General features: G+C 35.4%; 1 protein-coding gene across 5 annotated transcripts in view; it reads left to right on the plus strand.

Moving 5' to 3' along the window:
• Positions 1-20,134, plus strand: part of CAB39L (calcium binding protein 39 like) — a 94,370-nt gene that overhangs the window by 30,246 nt on the left and 43,990 nt on the right. For 4 of the 5 annotated variants that reach the window (XM_068526906.1, XM_068526903.1, XM_068526905.1 and 1 more), the window contains one exon: positions 17,800-17,941. In XM_068526906.1, coding sequence (XP_068383007.1) covers positions 17,831-17,941 — 111 coding nt within the window. In that variant the 5' untranslated portion in view covers positions 17,800-17,830. Of the gene's footprint in view, positions 1-4,629; positions 4,829-17,799; positions 17,942-20,134 lie in introns of all 5 variants that reach the window. The other variant, XM_068526904.1, reaches the window with a different exon arrangement.

Raw genomic sequence — 20,134 nt, forward strand, 5'->3', positions numbered from 1 at the left:
CTGCCGCAGGGCTTCCATGTGGCCACTGCTCTGGGGTCCACTCAGTGCCCAGACCCACACATGTGCAACCGGGAAGAATAGAGTAGTTAAACTCAAGTGTAGGGGAGTTAGTGCCCTTTGGGGAAAGACTTTGATGAATCCAAGATGAGAACCAGTAGATAAATTCTTCCTCTTCCTTTCCCACCCTCCCACCCCTGAACCCTAGGGGTGATCCTGAAATGCAGTTCATATAGCTTCTAAGAGGTTCAGTCTGATAGATTTAACAGGTGGCCAGCTTGATGATGCATTGTCATATTGGCTGACATATTCCTTCTTTGCTTTATTCCCCTATTAATATTAATATTTTAATATTTAGAAATTTGATTTGGGTCTTTTTAATATATTCCAGGGCTCTCCTTAACATACTTATGCTTTTTTATACTTTCTTAAACGTATGGAGTATATTTGTAATAGCTGTTTTAATGTCTTTTTGTACTAATGCTGTTACTTGTGTCATTTCTGAGTTATTTTCTATTGATTAAGTTTTTCTCCTTATTATGCATGTGTTTTCCTGCTTTTTGCATACCTGGTCATTTTTTTTTTTTTTAAAGATTTATTTTATTGATTAATTGATTGATTGATTGATTGCTATGTTGGGTCTTCGTTTCTGTGCTAGGGCTTTCTCTAGTTGCGGCAAGTGGGGGCCACTCTTCATCACGGTGCGCGGGCCTCTCACTATCGTGGCCTCTCTTGTTGCGGAGCACAGGCTCCAGACGCGCAAGCTCAGTAGCTGTGGCTCACGGGCTCAGTCGCTCCGCGCCATGTGGGATCTTCCCAGACCAGGGCTCGAACCCGTGTCCCCTGCATTAGCAGGCAGATTCTCAACCACTGCGCCACCAGGGAAGCCCGCATACCTGGTCATTTTTGACTGGATGCTAAACGTGTGGATTCTATGTTGCTGTGTGCTGGATTTCTAAAAATTTTTAATTCTACTCTAGGATACACTTAAGTTATTTGGAAACAATTTGATCCTTTCAAGCTCACTTGTAAGCTCTGTTAGGGGGGGACCAGAACAACCTTTAAGACTAATTTGGTCCTGCTACTGAGGCAATATTTTTCTGAGTACTCAACCCAATCTCCCATTTATTATGAGATTTCTTTACTCTGACTGTTGGGAACATGACCTATTTATTCTCAGCCTGTGTGTGTAGTGGGAATTCTTCAGCCTGCTTCTTTCCAGTGGTTCTTTCCTTGGCCTTGGAGAGTTTTCTCATGGACGTGCACTGATCAGTTCTCAGTGAAGATTTGAGGGGAACTTTTTGCAGATCTCTGGGGCTCTCTTTGCAGCTCTCCCTCTCTGGTATTTTGCCCTGTGAATTTTAGCCACATTGGCCTTCTTGAATTATCAACTCTGTCTTTTGAACTCAGGGAGACTGCCGTGCTCTGTTTGGGTTCCCCTTCCTGCTCTGCAGACTGGGGCAATTGTGAAGCTTACCTTTGTTTGTTTCCTTTCTCTTAGGGATTACTGGGCTGAGCTGCCTGGTGTCCAGTGTCTGAAAACCATTGTTTTATTAATTCTGTCCAGTTTTTTAATTATGTAAGATAGAAGAGTAAATCTAGTCCCTGTTACTCCATCATAGTCTGAAACAGAAGTCCCTATAGTTGTACTTTTCTCTGTCCAAATAATTTTTGAAAGAATGTTCTTTTTAAATTTTCAGGTATTAATAGGGTATTTTTAAAGAACAGTTTATCTTCTGAAAAATTTAAAAATAACTTCTAGTTTTATTGTGTTGTATTCACAGAATGAAGTTTGCACTATTTCTCCTTTGAAAATTTACTGATGTCTTTGTGGCCTAATATAAGGTCACTTTTTGTGATTTCTTTGTATGCATCTTAAAAAAATGGTATTTAGTAGGAATCAAATATAAACATACATTCATATGCAGACAATCTGCTTAATTATGTATTAAATGCCTTGTCTTTATTTTGTGCCTTAGACTCCATCACAGATGGATATAAAGTCTAATTTTAAAGTGACCTTTTAAAAATCAGCCTTATAGTTATTCTAAGTGCTACCCTTACAAATTCTGAACTTCTTCAGTTATACCACAACTCTTTGAGTATAATCTTAAAAAGATAGTAGGCTCTTAATACCCTTTAGGGTTTGGGGATAATTTCCATTTATTGTTTCTTTAAAAATAGGAAATAAGATTCCAGATTTACAGAACTACTAATTTGAAGTAACAAACAGCAGACTAATCTCTAGTCTTCTTTTATTTATTTATTTATTTATTTATTTATTTATTTATTTTTAGCTGCGTTGGGTCTTCGTTGCTGCACACGGGCTTTCTCTACTTGTGGTGAGCAGGGGCTGCTCTTCGTTGTGGTGCGCAGGCTTCTTACTGTGGTGGCTTCTCTTGTTGCGGAACATGGGCTCTCGGTGCATGGGCTTCAGTAGTTGCAGCACGCAGGCTCAGTAGTTGTGACTCACGGGCTCTAGAGCACAGGCTCAGTAGTTGTGGCGCACGGGCTTAGTTGCTCCGCGGCATGTGGGATCTTCCCGGACCAGGGCTCAAACCCGTGTCCCCTGCATTGGCAAGCGGATTCTCAACCACTGCACCGCCAGGGAAGCCCTAGTCTTCTTGATGCCTAATTTTTAGGTGTTAAAATTTCCTTGTAACATATTCAAATTTTTAAACTGTACTTTAAATGAGCCAGATAAAGAAATATATATTTTAAAATAAGTATATATAAGTTAAGAAATATATATTTAATATATATGATATATAGATTAAGAAATAAAGCCAAGATTTATTCGCTTATTTTTCGTAAGGATAAACAACTAAGTACAAATAATTACCTTTCAATTTATTTAAGCTCATATTCTTAGAGATATTTTAGTTCTGCAGAGAGTAAGATTAAAGTAATAATAGGTCTAACAACTATTTCTGTCAGCTCTGTAATTGGGAGATCTGTTAGAAGAGCACAAGACTTTTGATTGGAAACATAGTGGGAGACAGAGAACCTAAAAGTCTTTGGCGCTAAAGAACTAGAACAGAGGACTTCCCTGGTGGCTCAGTGGTTAAGAATCCACCTGCCGATGCAGGGGACACAGGTTCGATCTTTGGTCCGGGAAGATTCCCACGTGCCTCGGAGCAACTAAGCCCTTGCACCACAACTACTGAGCCTGCGCTCTAGAGCCCACTGAGCCATAACTACTGAGCCCGCGTGCCACAACTACTGAAGCTGCGCGCCTAGAGCTGGTGCTCCGCAGTAGGAGAAGCTACTGCAATGAGAAGCCCGCGCACCTCAGCGAAGAGTAGCCCCCGCTCGCGGCAACTAGAGAAAGCCCGCGCACAGCAACAAAGACCCAACACCAAAAATAAGTTAATTAATTAATTAATTAATTAAAAAAAGAAAACCCCAAAGCAGGCTCTGACGAGCATCCTCACAGAGCTAGCATGTATTCCAAGCTTACCTTTTAACTCCAAAGAATCTAATAAAGGCCATCTAAGCCTGTCACTAGCCATCCCACTCAGCCTTCTACCTAATTCCTCATCCTCAAACCTTGCAGAAAGATCCATAATTTTAAGAAATTTTACTCTATAATTATACATGTATATTAATGAAAAAATGTTTTTTGAAACATTCAGCTTTTAAAATTCTCGTTGAAGAGGTATTATGTATCCTGACAAATAGTGCTTGTGTGTGATGGGGTGGGGAGGGAGGGGAGGGAGGGGGAGACATTCTACACCAAATAGTTACATTTAGTTTGCACGTAAATGGTGTAAGCTGCTCCATTTAATAGTTTTGGTGTTAATATTTCTCTATGTTCTTTATAATTTCCTTTTTATAACTAAATTGATTCTAAGTTTCAAAATATACCGTATTTTTTTAAAAAATTAAGTTTTCACAAAATTACACTGAAATTAAATTATGAATACTCATTCTAACACCTCCCTGCTTTTTAGAATCTTCTGATCCATAGTCAGAGGCGTTATCCATTGTGCCAATGCGCCCCCCCCCCCCCCCCCCGCCCCCCGCCTCTCTTGCTTTTTAAAGTATCAAGATTAAATTAATAATACTTGTGTATTTACTTGCTACACTTTCTTATTATGATTAGGAATAGCATCTTCCCTGGGGAACTAACATATTAGCAAATGAATCTGTTATTATCACTATCAACATGCCTTTGTTATTTAAATTTTTATACAAGATGGTCAGGCCAATTTAATTTGTTGACAAAACCATGCATGAACAAGTTTAGGACTTAAAAGGAAAAAATGTGATGAGAAAAAAATTTTGTTTATCCCTAGACTCTTTTTTTTTTCCTTTGGCCAAGAATTAAATTTGCCTCAACTTAATTGCTTTACACACATTCTTGTGACATTGCATGATTGGGAAGGAGGAAGAAAAAGAGGGAGCTGTGACTGTGTGGTATGTATCTAAAAGAGTGCATTAGAGGAGGAGAGGAGAACGCATAAGCAAGCTGGTTTGACCAGAAACAGAACTGCCTGTGACAGATTAAGAGACAAGCAAGGCTTGGAATCTGAGAGCAAGCAAGGAGAGTGGAAATTTACAGCTGCCCTGTGTGAGTGTTCAGTGATCATTTTCTGCTAACTTTTTCCGGTGGTAACTTACTCTTCAAAGAGGCAGACAGAAAGTCAAGACAGGATTGTGGAAACTCTTCTCTGCCACGCTTTGGTAATAGAAGGCACCCTCTATTAAATGGAAGATAAAGGCTACTTCATCTAAAGTGCTTTGAGCCCCAGAGAGAGCTGTCTTCAGCACCTCACCACGTGTCTACTTTTCGTTGCCTAGGCGAGCCTGGGCTTTTCTGTAACATTTGGTGAGTATCAACCAGGTTACCTATAACGGTTCACAGAGATGGAGTTAATATGATAACCTTTAGTTTAGTTGAGGTTTTACAGTTATTGCTTATTTTTTCATTTTAAACTGTGCTGTTACCTTGTTTCTTTGTGCATGATAAACTGCTGTTACTAGGAGAGGTTTTAAAAAACAACTACAAAACAATACTTCTCTGTTGCCTAAGGCACTTGAATCGTTACCAACTATTCCGTGTCCATGGAATATCTTATTTTGGAAATGGGTTTTTATTTACAAAGAGTTTCCAAAAATAAAATAGTGGCAGGATACCATTTTTCATGTTTCTCTTTCAACTGAATAAAAATTCAAAAGTTACCTCGTTCCGTCTATTTTCAGTAAATTTAAAATAATTATTGTGATGTTTGATATTATCAATATTATAAATTACAGCATTCCCTCATAATTCAATTAGAAATGTTAATGATGCCATTAAATAAAGGGATATGTAATTTGAATGTTGAATGCTTCTGTTAGATCCAATAAGTGACACATGATTTTTTTCAAAGTTCTGGAGTGAAAATAAAAATTATACAATTTACATATCAAATTTACCATTTGATACAAAATGAATGCACATTTCAAATTAAGGAATAAGGCAGTTATTTTGTTCTTATAGCTGGCACCAAACTCTTATATAATATTGTTGTTCTGCTGAAGAACTATTTTAACCAGATGCATATATGTATGTAAGCAATAGAGAAGAGAAAAAAGAAAAAACTCTTAAAATATATATTCACATTCCAATAAAAACTTCATTTGTACAATCTTAACATGGGAGATTGTATGCTAATTTTATATATGTTTTTTTAACGGCATCGATGGAAGACATGTAATCATTCTTCTGTGTAAGAAGGAAGTAGATATTGTTAGCTGCAAAAGTGAGTCATTGCTTAAAGATGCATCATTCTAAGCAATGTTTCTAGTTTGCCAGCCTCAAAAAAGATGTCCTTAGTTATTGATTCAAGTGAGTCCTTTAAGGCAGAACAACTTAGCAGAAATGAAAACTTAAGCAGGGTGTCAATGAACCTATTAAAAGGGTTTGTACTCTAGATATAATGTAAAACGACTGTACTTTCTCTAATATTTCCTGTATGTGTGCAGAAGCCTGTAGAACAGGTTTTGTTTTGTGGAGTTTTTTTAACTTATTGACCAGTGTATAAAAAGAAACTCAGCTTGTCTGTGAAAACCTTTTCAGGACTAGTATCTTATACTTGAAGTCAAAAGTGAATACAATAGAGATTATATCACAAACCAAATTTTACTTCTTTACAGAATTTCCCACACTCAGTCCTTAGACTGATGGAAGATTTGCACATAGCTTCACAATCTTCCGAATAATTTTTTATTTTAAACTAGTAATTCATTGATATTATCTTAGTAGTGGCACCATTTCTTAAGCCTATAGGATTGTAAATATAGAAATAAAAAATAAGCCATCCCCAATTTCCGAGTGTTTTGTACCTTAGAAGTTTATTTGTGAGTGGGTTGTTGGGAATTTGGGAACCATCTTCTCTGGGAAACAATTTAACAAATAATGATTGCTTGGTGTTTATTATAGCCTCAGTTTATATTTCACTTACACAATAGAAAAACCATCGCCACCCTGAAAAATATTAGAAAATCAATTACAGTGATGAAACTAAATATAAAAACAATTACAGGTTGAATAAGACATTATTTTTCCTAAATATTAATACTTGAAGGAAAGCAATATGTTTATAAACAGCATTTCTAGGTACTTTTATGAGCTTCCAAGATTAATTGCACTGTTTATGAGATCTAATCTTATATTAAAATCAGTGATTTTTCTTTTCCTTGCTACAGGAATATTTCTAGCCATTGCTTTTATGCTTATCAGCCATTTCTGAGATCTAGCCCAGTGTCTGGCATATAAGTAGGTACCTAATAAATAGTTACCAGATAGGGGCGGAACTCTTTCTTTGGTTTACAAAAATGGAACTGAGTAGTTTTTCCAAGGTACCCCAAAAAGGAAAGGGGTTTAGGGGCACACAGTTTTCATTACGAGAAAGAGAGGGCCTGTCAAGAATTGAATTTTAAGAAGCAAACAAAGCAATAGTAGTACAGAATAGGCCTAACTGTTAAGAGAAAAAGAGAAGACTGTGGTGTAACTTGGGGGTAATCCTGAATGAGTAGGGATGGTGATGAGGGGAGGCAATTTACAAGCTTGGTATCTTGAGTACATGGGACATTCTGAAGTAAGGTGTCAACTTTAACTCAGAAGAATTATGTATTTGCATATGTGTACTAGGACCCATATGAAGAAGTGTGGCCTATTCGGAAAACTCAAATTAGGTCTATCCAAATTAAGTTTAGTTACACTGGCCCTAAAAGTTTCTCTACAATAATGGATAATAATCTGGAAAAAATATATATATAGATATAACTGAATCACTTTGCTGTATACCTGAAACCAACACAATATTGTAAATCAGCTATAATTCAATTTTTTAAAAAAAGTCTCTCTAAAAGACCAAGATATAAAATGTTAAAGTTAGTACTGCAGTAAACATAATGTAATGAAATAAACAATACAATGAATGCAGATTATACTTAGATGATTTTTAGTGGCAGAAAAACCTTTCCATTTGATCAAAAAATACTTTCTATGTTCTATTTCAAATCATATTTTAAAAGTAATGATTTTGAGTAGTCCCAAGTGGCATATAATAGGTGCTTAATAAATATTTGTTGAATGACTGAATGAAATAATGTGGAATAGTTTGGACAGTTTTCCATTTCTGAGGTATGGATGTCTGTGTACATGCATGTATAGATTTATAATGCAGCTTAAAGGTAATATTTAGCTGAGATTCCCTTAACAAGGAAAAAATCTATATTAGCATGCTTTTTAATTATGGACATACTTAGTGTTCCACTGGTAATTAAAATAGTTGGTTTAAGATGAAATCTTTACTGCTTCTAAATGAAATAATAAATATTTTAATTTTATGACTTATATGTCTTAAATTTCCAGCAGAAACTCATCTAGTCTCTTCCAGCTGTGGAAGGATGAGAGATCTATTAACTTACCCATCCAGAAGAACTTTACAATCCTGGAAGTCTATAGGATGAGAGATAACTTCAGCTAAATCACATTCATCTTTACTATCCCATGTTAATGTTTTATAGATTGAGAGTTCATAGATAGGCACAGGGCTTACTGAAGCTATGAAATGGTTGTATTTCACACTGTAACTATAAACTTTGCCTTAATACCAGTAACAGTATCTAACCAAAATTTGATGATTATTTTGTATATGTATGTGCTTCCAAGAAAGACACCCCCCCAAAAAAAAAGAATTACAAGTTTCCCTTGATAATTCTGTTGTGAAAAATAGCCATTTGTGAATTTCAGTGAGAACTGATGCTTTGATTACACTTCCTAGTCTTTGAGAATACTGACCTAGCTTCAGATCTCTGCTATAAATTGAGATTATGAAATTCAAATGTAAAATTATTATCCATTGACAATCTTTATTAGCTAATAGATGTAGAAAATTTTAACTCCAACAAATGACTGGAGCTGTCAACAGAAACATTACTGTGAATGAAGTTTCTGGTTGTTTTTCCTGGAACAGTAGTCTAGTAGGTTAATATTTATAATAATAAATTGGTAGTTGTATGTCTTCCTAATTTCATAAACTAGTTCTATTTTTAAATTGTTTCAGTGGTTACAATACATTAGAATTAAGGAGCAATTCCCAAGGACATGGGTTTTTTCTTATAAAAGAGTTTTTATTCTGATGTAAGTCTGATCAAGGCTTCCAAATGAGTAAGGGTGCATAAAACATTTCTTACAAGTTTTTCATTTCTATGTAAATTGTTCATTTTTGAAAATGGTGCTCCCTCAAACTCTGTTAACAAAACTTATAAAAACAGGTTCATTCTTAGTCATTTTGAACTGAGAAAAAGGATGATCAGTGAAAGTTCTTATTTATACTTTGTCCAGTGATTTTCACTCGTTTCTACAGGTTTTCAAGTACAAAATGCAGTTGTGGTGTCTTCTAATTACATCTAGGAAGTATATTTTAAAATGGAATGGTTGAGGGATAGCGGGCATTGATTGGAAGGTACTTTGACATATGTAATATGTTTTATAATGGATTTGATATCATAACATATATAACAATAATGATATGCTTTGTAATTTAGTATATCTGTGAAAGTAATCAGTGATTTTGTGGTGGGAAGAGGCCTATTTGGGATGCAACAAATACAGTAGAACTTTTAGGTGTACTTTTTTTTATTTTAAAATTTACATTCAATGAAATGTACCCATTTTAAGAGAACAGTTCACTGAATATTGACAAATACATATGCTCATATAATCTCCATCCCATTGATTTTTTTGTTGTTGTTGTTTGTTTGTTTATTTATTTATGGCCGTGTTGGGTCTTCGTTTCTGTGCGAGGGCTTTCTCTAGTTGCGGCAAGTGGGGACCACTCTTCATCGTGGTGCGTGGGCCTTTCACTATGGCGGCCTCTTTTGTTGCGGAGCACAGGCTCCAGACGCGTAGGCTCAGTAATTGTGGCTCACGGGCCTAGTTGCTCCGCAGCATGTGGGGTCTTCCCAGACCAGGGTTCGAACCCGTGCCCCCGCATTGGCAGGCAGACTCTCAACCACTGCGCCACCAGGGAAGCCCCCATTCCATTGATTTTTAAAAATGAATCTTATTGGCCCAATTATTTGCCACAGGTGTACTTTTTGATTGCATTATTTCTATCTGTGAGTCCTATTTGGAATAAAAGATAAAGGAATGGTAATTTCTGAACTTTCCTGAAATTTATTTTAATGTGATGGTTTAATTTTTTTAGTTTGAGCGAAGGTACCTGTGACTAAGTTTAAATTAGCAAGCTCTATGAAAGACTTTTGGAAATGTTCCTTTCTTAATTATTCTTCATTGTAAAATAACCTATATGAAGGAAAACAAGGCTCATTTTTGAGTTGACTTTCTTACAATGAGTTAGCAGTTTGGTTATGCTTTTTATGGTTTTACCTATGGAAATCTTGAGACTTCTCTTGTCTTCAATGATAAATTTCCCACTCCCTTAAGCTTTCGTGGAAAATCTTTGAAATGAAAACTATTATTGAACAGCACATTTGGAGGTTAGACATAAAGGCCTAGAGATACTCATTAGCCACCTACAGATAGACATTTATTCCCCTTTAAAATACTTTAAGGGATAACAGTGAGGGTATTTAATGCCCCAAATGACCTCTTCTCCTAGCTTCCCTTTCCCCGTCCCCCTTCAAACACACTCCTCTCCACTTACGTCACTGAACATGTTCAGATGAGGCATTTGAGTGATTGACTTTGGGTCATCTTTAGAGGCGCTCACACATAAGTTAGGAATATGAAATATTCTACTGTGTCTTAGGAAAGGGAATGCTGCCAAGCTGCCAAAATCTACTAAAAATCTACAGGGCCTGAGTTCCCTGGGAGCAGAGCTGAAGAATTTTTTTTGGCTTTCTCTCCAGAATCTGAGCCAAGTGCTACTCTTAATGAAATTTCATAGCCAAAGTAACAGAAATCATATTTGTTTGACTAGTGCTTTGAAAAGACATGATGATCAGATATTCCACAGTTTGAACTTTAAAAAATGGTTATTTAGTCATTAAAAGTATTATTTATGAGAAGGTGTTTCCATTGTAAAAACATTTGCATGATCTATTGAACAAAGTTTGGGGACAAAAGAGAAAATTTGAAGGAAGAAGAGAACTAAGTATTTATAAGCCAACTACCCAGAGGCAATCACTGTTAACTTTTTTAAATTATTTTTTCTATGCATAGGTTCTGTGTATTTGTGGTTTTGTTTGCTTTTACATAGTTGTAGTTATGCTCTATATTATGGGATGGTGTTTTTTTAACATGTACGTTTTATTTCACATTCTTTGTAAACATTTTCATAGCCATATACTATATTTCATCAAATCTAAGAAGCCATTGGTTGTAAGGCATATACTCTTGTACCACTAAGAAAGAAAAAAAACAAAAACAAAAAAAACCCCTGCCAGTTAGTGTAAGGTCCCATCAATTGTAAGACACATGCACATTTTAGAGATGTTAAAATGTGGAAAAAAAAGTTATAAAGGTAACCTTTATTAGTTTATTTTCTTAGGACAGATTGATAGAAGCAGAATTACTAAAGTCAGAGGTTGTGAATAGTTAAAGGCTCTAGATCCATATTGCCAAATTATTGTCCAATTTATGCTCCCACCAGTAAGAAAAGAGAGGGCCTGTTGCATCTCACCATAAATAGGATTGAATTTTCTCAAAACAACAACAAATAACTTTGTTATATGATGGGCAAAATAGTCCTTCACTTTAAGTTTGCATTTTTCCATTATAGAGAATAAACATTTACTATGTGTTTAACTGTATTTCCTCCTTTGCAGTTTTCTAATATCTATGCATTATTTCTTAATGATTTTCTTATTTGTCTTAGATCTCCTTTTATAATGATATTAGCCCTCTGTCTTTCATATTCATGTCACAGAATTCTCTTATTTGTTGTTTGCCTACAATGTTTTTATTATTTTATCCATAAAAATTGAAAACAATTTATTAGATTTGTAACATATTTATATTAACTGATTTGTCAGTCTTTTTTTTTTTTTTTTGAGATTTATTTCATCACTTCTAAAATTGGAGACATTATTTTACATCCAGAAGTTTGAAAGTCACTTATAGTAACATCTGTATCTGGCCTCTTTTGTTCCATTGGTCTGTTTTTCTTGTGTCACTGTTTCACTTATAGCACTTGATAACACTTTTAATTTCATTCCCTCGTAAGAAATCTTCCTTTTTAAAACTCGTTATCCTTGTGAGTTTTTTTTTGGTATTCTTGGCTTAATTTAGTTACTAAAAACTTTTTTGGACTTGTGACTGGGCTTGTATCAAATTATGGACTTTAGGATTATTGACATTTTAATAATATTCAGTTTTTGTATTCAAAACCAAAATAGGTTTTTCTATTCAGTTCTTTTCTTAGTTACATGGGTTTATTCCCCACTATTCTATTTATATTTCAGGAAAGAAGAAATGTGCGCATTATAGATAATACAGAAAAACATCAAGATGAAAAAATTTTAGATGTATCACAAATCTCATTCAGATAATACCGTTAACATTAGCTGAGCCACGTTCCAGAAGTAGTTCTGTGGCTGTATACAATTAAAAGAGTGGCTTGCTGAAGGACTGAGTAGACAAATAGACACATCTTGTACATCTTTAAGTACATCTTTCATTTGTTCGTTCTCTACTTCAGGAACAGTAATTATCCTTACGTTGGATTATCACTGTCGATTTTCCATAGTGATGGATTCTTTATTTTTAACTTTTTATTTTGAGATAACTAAAGATTCACATGCAGTTATAAGAAACAATACAGAGAGATCCTGTATACCCTTCATCTAGTTTCCCCCTGTAATGACATCTTGCATACTAATTAGCAGGTAGTGAATTAATGGATAATGATCAGCACTTTTTAAAAAATTAATGTAGGATAGAACAGATAGAACAGAATGGAATCTATCCAGAGGTCAAGTATTGTTTCATGAAACAATTATACAATCATTTATACATTCCTTTGCTCTGGATCACAATATAAAATGCATTTCTTACTACAAGTCACTATTTAAAAAGTTGAAACCACTGCCCTAGAGAAATTCTCATACAAATGTGTAAGTAGGGCTTCCCTGGTGGCGCAGTGGTTGAGAATCTGCCTGCCAATGCAGGAGACACGGGTTCGAGCCCTGGTCTGGGAAGATCCCACATGCCGCGGAGCAACTGGGCCCGTGAGCCACAACTACTGAGCCTGCGCGTCTGGAGCCTGTGCCCCGCAACGGGAGAGGCCGCGATAGTGAGAGGCCCGCGCACGGCGATGAAGAGTGGCCCCCGCTTGCCACAACTAGAGAAAGCCCTCGCACAGAAACGAAGACCCAACACAGCCAAAAATAAATAAATAAATTTAAAAAAAAAAAAAAAAAAATGTATAAGTAGACCGGCAAAAGAATCTGTGTTATGATTATGCGTGTAATAATAAACAATCGAAAACAATTAGAACTCTGAGAACTGATAAATAAATTGTGGTATAGTCATACAGTGGGCTGCTATACAGCATGTAAGATAAACATGAGATTTGTATATTAACACAAATAAATCTCATAAACACAGTGTTGAGGGAGAAAAAAAGAAACTGGCCATATAATACCATTTCTATAACGCTTTAAAGCATACACAACAATATCACATATTGTCTGTAATATTAGTAGAAGTGTGAAAGCATGTATAGGTAAGGGTACATGATAAATAGGTACAGTATGAGCCAGAGGGAAATGGGATCAGAAAATTGTACCAAGGGTGTTGCTTTAGTTGTTTTATTTTTTAATCTGGGTGGTAAATATACAGGAACTTGTTACATTGTTCTCTATTTCTTCTTCTAGATGCCCTAAATATTTTATTTAAACTAAATTAAATTAAAATACATAGGGGAAAAAGTCCTGTTGAAGCATTTTGATTGGCTTGATGGTGTCACAATCCATTTGTGAGCCAATTGCTGTAGCCAGGGCAGTGGAAGGAATACTCTGGCACTGCCTGGGTCATGTTCCCACCCTTTTGGTAGGGTTGGGTGGGAAGGAGAGCAGACAGGTCTAGCACCAGAAAAAACAGGCACCAAAAAGTACCAGAGATTTTCTTTTCTTTTACTTTTCTGATTCAGTTATTTCTAATTCTATTGTTATTTCCATCATTCTTTTCTTGAGATTTTTGAGGCAGTTTCCTTTTTAACTTATTTAGTTGAATCCTTATTTATTTTTATTCCCACATGAATGAATGGTAGATTTACACTCTCCCAAATGTTCTGCCAGCAATATCAAGGCTCCCTTTCAAGAACTATTTCTGGCTTTTAGCATTTATTTTCTTGAACTCTTGTGGGTTTGACTCCATCTCATCTTTTTGTAAAAATTTTAGTGACTGTACACAGTCTGTTCACACATAAATATGTTGGCTAGAGACTTAATTGTGAGGTTATAGACTTTCCCTTTCAGAACTCTGTAGATTCTCTCCATGGTTTTATGACATGTAGTTTTATGGAAGTCCAAAGACAACTTAATTTTTATCCTTTTTGTTGTTGACAGTCATTTTGTAGGAATGAGCTTTAAGAGAAGAATGTTGGTTTCTTCTAAAAGCCACAAGGCACTGAATTTGGGGTCTCATCATTAATCCCAACTAGAAAAATCCTGTAAATGACCACATTTAGATCTTCTTTTCTGCTTAAGCTGTTTTATCTTTGTTGCTCCTCTCCATTTTTTAGCTCCTTTTGCATTTGTTATCTTCCTCCACCTCTTTTCATTGTTGTAATACCCATTTTTATAGGATATAACACTGTATCTTCTCCATATTTTCATAATGTATACTATACACACATACACACGAACACACGCCGAGTACCTTTTCTCCATCATTTAAGTTTGTTTAACCTTTTCTGGCATTCTGGCAAAACCCTTTGTGTGGCTGTGTCTCCCACGACATTGTGCACCCTCTGAGGCTTATTTTGCATTTACTAGTGCAACACCTCACACCTTACAGGTGCTCAGTAAATATTTTCTGAATGAATAAATATAGACTAACTAATTGTGTACGTTTTGGTTGTCCTCAATCAATTTTCTGTGGGGTCATTTCTGCTGTATGCAGATTTGGATTGCCATGCTGCATTTTGGGGTGTTTCTGTATATGTGTGTATATTATGTGTTTTTGATCTTTTATCTTGACCAGCTCTCTTTTTGTCTAAGTTCTTCTCTTCCTTTTTTTAATTTTTATTTTACCAATTATATCTATTCTATCTCCTACAGAGAATTAATTTTGGAAGTAACCTTTCCTGTCGAAGTCCACAGGGCATTTCTCCCCTTTGCTTGTGCTTTTTTTTTTTTTTTAGTAGAACCTATTTATTTGTTGTTTATTCTGTTCACTTACTTTGGAAAGTGGAAAAGTACAATAGGGCCCATGTCAGTCCTCTGATATTTGCGTGCTGCATGGCCTGCTGTCAGCACTAACACTGGAGGGCAGGTTCACGTGTGCAACCTCACCACAGTTTTCAGTGCCCAGGAGGCATTCACCTAGCGTCAGTCTGTTGGACTTAGCATGGCATCTTCTCCTGTTCCTGCTTCTTGTGTTGTTGAAATATAACGTGTGTTCTAAAAACTCTGACGTAGAATTTATTACTACTACCACTTTATCCCAAGGAGGCACCATTTTCAGGACTCCACCTTACATACTTTATCTTTGGCCTTGATGGAGTTAGAATGGGTGTGGACCAGTGATGAATATGCTAGAGCTCCCTGTATTTGGCCTATCTAATTCAAAATATGATGCTCTATCTTTCTTTAAGAATCCCCCTTACAGTATAAAGGTTCCTCAAAAAATTAAAAATAGAACTACCATATGATATAGCAATTCCACTTCTGGGTACTTATCCGAGGAACATGAAAAAGCTAATTCATAAAGAAATATGCACCCTCATGTTTACTGCGGCATTATTTACAATAGCCAAGATATGGAAACAACCTAAGTGCCCATCAATGGATGAACAGATAAAGCATATGTTCTATGTGTGTGTGTGTGTGTGTGTGTGTGTGTGTGTATATGTATATGTATAATGGAATATTATTCAGCCATAAAAAGAATGAAATCTTGCCATTTGTGGCAACATGGATGGGCCTTTGAGGGCATTATGCTAAGTGAAATAAATCAGAAAAAGACATATACTGTATGATCTCACTTATATGTGGAATCTAAAAAAACCAAAAACCAAGCTCATAAGTACACAGAACAAATTGGTCGTTGCCAGAGGCAGAGGGTGGGGTGTGGATGAAATGGGTGAAGGGGGTCAAAAGGTACAAACTTCCGGTTACAAAATAAGTAAGTCATGGGGATGTATTAAAAAATAAAATAAGGTAACTAAACGGGTACTAACAAATAAATATAATGTATCTGGGCTTTCCCAGAGCATTTGGCAAAATTTTTCTTGATATCTTTGTGAATGAGATGAAAAAAAATATGAGTTAAATGATATGACTAGGTGAATTCACAGTTAAAAAACAAAACACTCATTTTACAGATAGAGCAAATGACGTGCAGACAAGGGTGATAATTTCTGAATCATAGTGGATGAATTACCAACTCAGAACAATTTGGGGGTTTAAGTACCTCCTGTTTGTTTAGCAGGTATGTTGACTGCCAGTTAGCATTATTCTTGATCACAAACAACAAATACTGAAGAAATTTCTTGGAAGGGTATAAGGTAACTCAGAGATCTGACAGAAGTCCTAGGGAACCAGATTTGGGAAGTAGGAGTCTAGGGAGGTGAAGTAAATATTTAGAACCATAGCCAAGGTTATGCCAGAGGAATAACTGCTTAGAGTATTGCTATCAACTGCTGTGTACATTTGTGTGTAATATTCTTTATTGATTAATTGCATCCTTGTTAATAAGAAAAATATGAGGAAAAATGGAATTAACGCAAAAGTCTATCAATAAAGGTATTGGTAAAATAAATTATATAATAATTTAATAAGAAATTACCAAATACTGGAAGTAGTTACATAATATGTCTGTATAATGGATATTGCTATAAAAATATTGTAGTGCATCTAAACATATACTCATATAATGATATTCAAGATATAAAAAGTGGGGAAAAGTTGAAAAATACTATATTTAGTATTTATTCTATTTCGGTTTTAAAAAATATATTTTTATATACATAGAAAAAATTCAGGAGGAATATGTATCAAAACTGATAATAGTTGTTGCCTCTGGATGACTGGTTAATGGGAGCCTTTGATTTATTACATCATATTTCTGTAATGTTTGAAATATTTTTGCTAATAAATGTAAAGTAAATGAATATGCCTCTACTAACTGGAGCCTTTAATTTTAGATTTTTTTCTAAAAAAACCCCCACATTTTTAGTGTAAATAGGGCAATGACAGCTATATTTGGCTTTCTCTGCTCTATGTAAATAGATGTTCTCAAAAAGAAGAACTGATTTTCCTGTTCCCCTCCCACCTCACCCCCCATCATGGTAGTCCTCATTTCATCAGTGAGTATGGCCAGCTGAATATTTGAAGAGTAAATAAAAAACAGATTCTAAACAATTTTACATTGTAATTTTGTGATTGCTATGGAGTGGCATGTTTTTAAATATTGCTTTACCACAAAGTATGTGGATCCTAATCCCACTTTTGTTTTACATGTTTTATTTTATCTATGATTATTATTATCACCATCATCATCATCATCATCACTCTCTTTAGTCAAAATATCCAGTTTTAAATATCAGGTTATTCTCTAAAAATACTCCTTTTCCCATTCTTGCATAAATCTTGAATTTCTATTATAGGAAAGATTTTAAACTTTGAGTAAAAACTTTTAGGTAAACTTTAAAAAATAATCTTTCTTAAAATATTTTATATTAATTTAAATTTGGCACAAAACTTGGTGAAACTTGTTTTATTTTTTTAAAAATATTTATGTATTTATTTATTTGGCTTCGCCAGGTCTTAGTTCTGGTACGCAGGATCTTTAGTTGCAGCATGCAGATTCTTTAGTTGATATGTGGGATCTTTAGTTGTGGCATGCGGGACCTTTAGTTGCGGCATGTGGGATCTTTAGTTGCAGCATGTGGGATCTAGTTCCCTGACCAGGGATCGAACCCGGGCCCCCTGCATTGGGAGCACAGAGTCTCAACTGCTGGACCACCAGGGAAGTCCCAATGAAACTTGTTTTAGTTTGACTGATTTTAATGTTTCATATTACTGAATTGGTTATTGAAAACTTATAAGACATTTTGGTATAACAATTTAATCATGTTAAGAATTATAATTTTTGTTTATTTGTTTGTTTGTTTTTAGCATTTCACATTGGAAGAAGAGATTTCTATAGATGAAAAAAATGCCTTTGTTTAGTAAATCACACAAGAATCCAGCAGAAATCGTGAAAATTCTGAAAGACAACATGGCCATTTTGGAAAAGCAAGACAAAAAGACAGATAAGGTATGAGCTAAAATAATAACATTTTTATTAAAATACATGAATAGACCAAAAAAGCCAATGTAAAAGCTTAATGAAGAATCCTAACCATGGTCTGTGATGCACTTGTAGGGTCTTTGTAAGTACGTTTAAATTGATTCCAGGTTTTATGCCACTGATAATTGTTGAGTCTGTTGTCTTGAACTCTTCGTTCACTTTCTAGAGCCTATGACCAACCTTGGATCCCTCTAGACTTAAACTAAGGGGTAACACCCCACCCTCCGCCTCTGGCAACCACCAATCCATTTCAGTCATAAACAAGAATGATATCTTGCCATTTGTAGCAACATGGATGGACCTAGAGGTCCATTATGCTAAGAGAAATAAGTCAGAGAAAGGCAAATACTGTGTGATTTCACTTATATGTGGAATCTAAAAAACAAAACAAAACAAATGAACAAATATAAAGCAGAAACAGAGTTATAGATACAGAGAACAAACAGGTGGTTGCCAGAGGGGAGGTGGGTTGGCGTTGGAGGGGGAAGAAATTGCTGAGGGAGATTGAGGTACAAACTTCCAGTTGCATGGGTGTGAAAGGTACAGTGTAGAGAATATAGTTAATAACTATGTAATACCTTTGTATGGTGACATATCGTAACTAGACTTATTGTGGTGATCATTTTGGGTTTTTTTATATATATATTTTTTAAATATTTATTTATTTATTTGGCTGCGCCAGGTCTTAGTTGCAGCACGCGGGATCTTCGTTGCGGTGTGCGGGATCTTTTAGTTGCAGCATGCAGGCTCTTAGTTGTGGCATGCGGGATCCAGTTCCCTGACCAGGGATCGAACCCGGGCCCTCTGCATTTGGAGCTCAGAGTCTTAACCGCTGGACACCAGGGAAGTCCTGTGGTGATCATTTTGAAATGTATAGAAATGTTGAATCACTATGTTGTAAAACAGAAACTAACAGTGTCGTAGGTCAATTATACTTCAAAAACAAACAAAGAAACTCAGAAAGAGAGATCAGATTTGTGGTTACCAGAGGCAGGGGTACTGGGGAGAGGGAATTGGATGTAGACAGTCAAAAGGTACAAACTTCCAGTTGTAAGATAAGTAGGTACCAGGGGTGTAAGGTACAACATGATAAATGTAAGTAACACTGCTGTATGTTATGTATGGAAGTTATTAAGAGAATAAATCCTGAATTCTCATCACAAGGAAAAATATATTCTTTTCTTCTCTGTTTCTTTAATTTTGTATCTATATGCAATGATGGATGTTCACTAAACTTATTGTGATAATCATTTCATGATGTATGTAAGTCAAATCATTATGCTGTACACCTGAAATTTATACAGTGCTGTATGTCAATTATATTTTAATAAAACTGGAAGGAAAAAAACTCAGAATGAAAAAAAAAATCTAAGGGGTTATACTGGTGTATAATATTATACTGGCATGGAGGGTAAAAAGTTTATATTTAAAGATCAACTGATAGTTTCTACTACAGTGCAGCCTCTTTTTTTTTTTTTTTTTTTTGGCACACCACGCAGCATGTGGGATCTTAGTTCTCTGACCAAGGATCGAACCCGCACCCCCTGCAGTGGAAACGAGGAGTCCTAACCACTGGACTGCCAGGGAATTCCCAGTGCAGCCTCATTTTAACATTGTTTTAAAGTCCTACCAAGAAGGGCTTCCTCAGAGGAAGGGGTTTTTAGTAATTTAGTTATTCCTTCCAAGGGACATTGAATCCTACATATATATAATTTGTCTCTAAAGTGACTAGTTTATGGCAAGATTCAAGATATCTGTAAAATAAATACCCTTGAGTTAATAGTATCTTTCTGTCCCAGTGCATGATACAACATTGTATTCTTGTAATGAAGTAGAAATATATTTTTTATCCTATATCTTGTAAGGAATGTAGAAATATATTTTTATTTCTAGTGTACTTTGTAATATTGAGCGAAATATTGGCTCAATAGAATGAAGAAATGACCTTCATATAAAAGTGAATCTAAATAACATGAGAGGAAAAAGGAAAAGACATAAAAAGACACTAATTTTCATTAGTGATCAGGAAAAGGCCAATTAGAACAACAGTAAATTCGTATTACATTCCTACTATCTTGTCAAAAATGAAAAATGTCTGATGGTATTAAATGTTGACAAGTGTGGAGAGCAATAAGAACTTTCATTCACTATGAGTGATAA

Source organism: Eschrichtius robustus, chromosome 18, assembly GCF_028021215.1.
Source record: "Eschrichtius robustus isolate mEscRob2 chromosome 18, mEscRob2.pri, whole genome shotgun sequence".
Lineage (NCBI taxonomy): Eukaryota > Metazoa > Chordata > Mammalia > Artiodactyla > Eschrichtiidae > Eschrichtius > Eschrichtius robustus.